Source organism: Sinocyclocheilus rhinocerous, unplaced genomic scaffold (genome assembly GCF_001515625.1).
Source record: "Sinocyclocheilus rhinocerous isolate Xijiao unplaced genomic scaffold, SAMN03320098_v1.1 scaffold1696, whole genome shotgun sequence".
Classification (NCBI taxonomy): domain Eukaryota; kingdom Metazoa; phylum Chordata; class Actinopteri; order Cypriniformes; family Cyprinidae; genus Sinocyclocheilus; species Sinocyclocheilus rhinocerous.
The window spans coordinates 104,781-110,485 of record NW_015628374.1 but is presented as its reverse complement, the minus strand read 5'-3'; the positions used below and the strand labels follow the sequence as shown (position 1 = coordinate 110,485).

General features: G+C 35.8%; 1 protein-coding gene across 1 annotated transcript in view; it reads left to right on the top strand.

Annotated features, from left to right (window-relative positions):
- Positions 1 to 869: 869 nt before the first annotated feature.
- atp10b (ATPase phospholipid transporting 10B) overlaps positions 870 to 5,705 on the top strand; it is a 39,265-nt gene continuing 34,429 nt past the window's right edge. Inside the window, exon 1 of the mRNA XM_016549424.1 lies at positions 870 to 1,325. Coding sequence (XP_016404910.1) covers positions 916 to 1,325 — 410 coding nt within the window. The 5' untranslated portion in view covers positions 870 to 915. The remainder of the gene's footprint in view (positions 1,326 to 5,705) is intronic.

Here is a 5,705-nt window from a genome sequence, read left to right as displayed (position 1 = left end):
AAATACATTGTATGGGTCAAAATGATCGATTTTTCTTTTATTAAGTAAAGATCATGTTCCATATAGAAATTTTGTAAATTTACTACCGTAAATATATCAAAAACGTATTATCATTAGTCATATGCATTGCTAAGGACTTCATTTGGACAACTTTAAAGATGATTTTCTCAATATTTTGATTTTTTTGCACCCTCAGATTCCAGATTTTCAAATAGTTCTCGCTCGACCAAATAATGTCCTATCCTAACAAACCATACATCAATGGAAAGCTTATTTATTCAGCTTTCATATGATGTATAAATCTCAATTTTGAAAAATTGACACTTATGACTGGTTTTGTGCTCCAGGGTCACACGTATATATATATATATGTTTCTTATAGATTCCAGATCTGCACACTTATTTTCTCAACCAGCATAATGAGATGCTAACAAAATGTTTTAAGTAATGAAAGCACATTCAGTCAAGTGTGCCCAGGCTTTTGACTGCGAGCGATGTGTCTGTAGTCAACATAAAAGGATACACAGTTATTTCTGCGCACGGCTGCATTGAGCTTGAGTATATCCTGCTCAGAGCTTTGATTAATGTAATTGGGTCGCTGTGGTGTTGTTGTGTCTTTGAATCTTGGATTCAGACGCTGGATCTGTGGTATGCAGTGCTCTGACAGCATACCTTCACCTCAGACAGGTGTTCGTTCCCACAGAGAGCAGTCAGGGGAGTTAAACAGGTGTAGACTCAACCCTCTTCTCTCTCTCTCTCTCTCTCTCTCTCTCTGTACTTCTGTTTTAGTCTCACTCGTACAGGTGATGTGAGAAGCGTGCAGGGCTTCTTATAAATTTCGGTTTAGAGGACCCTCAGGATTTATATTAAAGCTCTAAGTGTCATGCAGAGGAGGGTTGTTTTAGCTAAGACATCATGACCTGGACAAACCCCCTGACCCTTCTTCGGCACGGCTGGACGAGGCACTGGAACCCAGACAGACCCGTCAGGACGGTGGTCTCCAACTTACCCTTTGAAGATCTGAAGAAACGTGAGCAGCCGAACCGCACGTATGAGGGCAACGCCATCAAAACCAACAAATACAGACTGTGGTCTTTCATCCCCATGAACTTATTCGAGCAGTTCCACCGTATGGCCAACATTTACTTCGTGGGCCTGGCCATCTTGAATTTCGTCCCGGTGGTGAACGCGTTCCAGCCGGAGGTGGCTCTCATTCCCATTTGTGTCATCCTGGCACTGACCGCTGTTAAAGACGGTTGGGAGGACTTCCGGAGATATCAGACTGACCAACAGCTCAACAACACACCCTGCTTCATATTCAGCAGGTAAACAGATCACAACTGGAAGACTAACATAAATGATTCATTCTATTAAAATAATCGTTATAAATCTAAAATATATTGTCGGTTTCACATGTTGGTTTAGTCGCAGTGGTTCTCAACCTTTATGACTTGAAGGCCCCCAGATGTCCCCCAAACACAATATTTGAAGCCCCTGCCTATATAAGTTAATTTCCAATATTTCTGCTGTAATTATGATAAATCTGCTTGTTTTCAAACTGTTTTTTTTTATTAATGTGGTCAATTAATATGGAAATTATGTTCTGTATTGTATTCCAGAACTGTACTGTTCTTCAGTAAAAGCAATAGTTATTCAGGGAAAATAAAAGAAATATGATTTTAGTTTACATCTTGATTTTATGCATTTCTTAGAATTTTAATTTAGATGTTAATTTAATTTAGACTTTATTTTTTAATTTGGAAATTTTAATATATTAATAATAATTTATAATTAATTAATTAATAATTAAATAATTAATAATACTTAATAATTTCAATACTTTAAAAAACCATCTCATTGAGAACCACTGGTTTAGTGTGATTAATTTAAAATTAATCTGTGATTAATAATTAATAATCATTTTAATTCAATTTAATTTAATTTAATTTAATTTAATAATTAATGACAATTAATACATTTAATACATTTAATTTATTAAATAAAAATAACTGGTTTAGTGTGATTAATTAAAAATTAATGTGTGATTAATAATTAATAATAATTTAAATTAAAAAAAATTCTCTCTCTCTCTCTCTCTGTGTCTCTCTCTCTGTGTGTGTCTCTCTCTCTCTCTCTCTCTGTCTCTCCTTCATCTCTTTCTGTGAGCTCTGTCGTGGCTCAGGCTCGCTTGAATTTGCGTTTCACTTCATCTGTGTTTCGAAACCCCATGGGAATTTTTGACCTAGAAATAAAATTTGTGGGGGAGATTTTTTTTCCTTTTGAAGAGCTGCACAGTGTCTTGCATCCGACGCATTGAGTGCATTTTGACGAGATCCTCATCATCGTGTTGCATCAGAGGAGTAGACAGAGAAGGCATCGTTTAGATCTATTTTAAAATGACTGAATAGCTGGTGGGATTCACCACACTTGAGAGGTGGAAGGACTGAGAGACTAGGGGTTAGAGAGAGAGAGAGAGAGAGAGATTTTGCAGCAGTCACAGGTACACCCTGAGATATATTTTTACTTCCAAAAGAGATTCCAAATCCATCACTTATTGCCATGGTTACTTAGTCTCTTTCATTTTATTTTGAGCTAAGCCGCTGCTCCGTTTTGTGATTCCCGGAGTGTTTCCGTACGGGGGAGCCCAGGTGGCAAAGGGTCTGTCCGAAACTCAAACCTACTGCTGTCCTGACATGCCTGTCGTGCCCAGAGGGGCTGTTAGAAAAGCTACCTCTTTTGCACATTTCTATTATTCACAGTGTGTGTTTGCTGTTGTTTTAAGCATGTCTCAGTTTTGGACAGCTGGGTTATATTTAGCCAGACGTAACAGGCATAATGTCAACATGAAATGTGAATGTATTTGTTTTTTGACCTTATTTATTTATTTTCTTAATGCTTGTTTCTGGTCTTATTGTATTATTTAGTGCATGTTGTTCCAAAGAAAAGACATGTTTTGTCTTCATAATCTTTTATTAAAATGTAATGCCTTGTGGAGTGGCATTATAGTGGATGTACAGGAGCACTTTGTGGCTTAAATATAGGTTGTGCTCATACAGATGCAGGTGCACTCTTAAAAATAAAGGTTCCTTATTGGCTTTGATGGTTCAATGAAGAACCTTTAAAATCCATGAAATCTTTCCATTGTTTTTAAATTTAGAACCCAAATTCCAATTTAGAAAAATACATTTCTAATTTAAAAATTTAGAACCCAAAATGTCTTCTGTGGCACCACTGAAAAAAGTTTTTGACTTTAACGAAACCAGTTTATTTAGGTATTGCCATTTTTAGGTTACAATTTCAATGCACATTTCTGTAATATATTTTGTGTGCACTAAAGGAACAGTTCCCCAAAAATGGAAATTTGCTGAAAAATCACTCACCCTTGAAATATCCAAGATGTAAATGAGTTTGTTTCTTCATCAGAACAGATTTAGAAAAATTTTGCATTACGTATGAATCCTTTGCAGTGAATGGGTGCCGTCAGAATGAGAGTCCAGAGAGCTGATAAAAACATCACAATAATCCACAAGTAATCCACAGCACTCCAGTCCATCAGTGAACATCTTGAGAAGACAAAAGATGTGCGTTTGTAAGAAGTAAATCCATCATTAGGGCATTTTAACTTTAATCCATCACTTCTGGCTAAAACGCTTTCACTGGAGAAAGCAATATTATAGATAGAGGGCTTATATTTTAGCTGGAAACAACAATTTGAAGTTGAACACGTCTTAATGATAGATTTGTTTCTTACAAACACACAGCTTTTGTCTTCTCCAGATGTTAACTGATGGACTGGAGTGCTGTGGATTACTTGTGGATTATTGTGATGTTTTTATCAGCTGTTTGGACTCTCATTCTGACGGCACCCATTCACTGCAGAGCATCCATATTTAGTGATACATTTTCCCAAATATGTTCATGTGAAGAAAAAAACTCATCTACATCTTGGATATCTTGAGGGTGAGTACATTTTCAGAAAATTTTTATTTTTGTGTAACTATTCCTTTAAGAGTGCACACAAAATACATAATTTGTCCATAAATGTGCGCTGAAATGGTAACCTAAAAAAGGTAACAAGTAAACATCAATAACATTATCTAACATCACTGAATCAACCTAAATGCATTATTTATATCAAACAAAACTAGTTTTATAGTTTAAATTAAGTATAAGTAGTTCTTTAAAGTAACAACTGCAGTATACCACTTTTTACAGTGTGAGTGGAAGAATTATGATTTGGGATATTCTTACAGTAAGTGCCGTTGTGGAAGGTATTACTGTATGTAGAATCCTGAAATGTCAGGCCTTCACTGCTTGCTTTGAGATCGTAGTCAATGCTTTTTGAGGCAGGGAGCACAATGCTGTCCTCCAACTTCCTCTGCTGATCTGTGGAGTTGCCATTCCACAGTTTGATTGAAAAAGTTAATACACTTTTAATAGAACTGAAGCCTTTCATTCTTTGATACCGCAAAACTTTTTGAGCTGTCATAGGAAGAAGAGCCTTTGGTGAGCTTTTTTGATGATGTAAGTTCTTTCGTTTCAGCACAAGGTTGTTAGCGCAGCACTATTGAGTTAGAGAGGAGACCTCATTCCTGCAACCCTATCTGTGATCAGATCAACCAGTGTAGTGTTTAGTTGGCATGATTGTGTTAAATAGCATATGAGGTACAGAGAACAGCTGCATAGGTAGCAGTTTCTTCCAGCTGTTGAATATTCTGTTTCATTTGGAATTACTTCCCTTATTTTTCATGTGAACATGCAAGATATTTGATTCATTAGGCACTATAGGTAGTGATGGGCGCCTTCGGAGTACCGTTCGTTAAGCTTCGACACCTTTGCAATTCTTTTGTTTTGTAGTAGTTCAGATTGCGTATTCAACTGCTAATGTCACATGATTTCAGTACACAAAGCTTTGTTACATCATTTTCAGAATTTCAATGGTTCATAGCTAGGGGGCGCAGTTAACCCTTAAACCTGTGTCTAAATGTTTTTTACATTATCTTGGATCAGTTTTGTAATGTAGACATTTCAATAGCATGTTTGTTTAGTAAAGGAAGAGCAGTAGTAAAATGTCTCTTATTGGTCGGACTAGCCAAGCCCTCTATAAAACACACAAAACAAGTTTTCTGATGTCATTTAACCGATTTGTTCAAAAAAATTTTATTCATACGAGTGAGTCATTGAATAATTGACGTAACCAGTTTGCTGATGTCATTTAACCGATTTGTTCAAAAACTCGGATTCATACGAGTGAGTCATTGAATAATTTACTTAACCAGTTTGCTGATGTCATTTAACCGATTTGTTAAAAAAAAAATTATTCATACGAGTGAGTCATTGAATAATTGATTTAACCAGTTTGCTGATGTCATTTAACCGATTTGCTAAAAAAACTTTGATTCATACGAGTGAGTCATTGAATAATTTACTTAACCAGTTTGCTGATGTCATTTAACCGATTTGTTCAAAAAAATTTGATTCATACGAGTGAGTCATTGAATAATTGACGTAACCAGTTTGCTGATGTCATTTAACCGATTTGTTCAAAAACTGATTCATACGAGTGAGTCATTGAATAATTGACGTAACCAGTTTGCTGATGTCATTTAACCGATTTGCTAAAAAAAATTTGATTCATACGAGTGAGTCATTGAATAATTGACGTAACCAGTTTGCTGATGTCATTTAACCGATTTGTTCAAAAA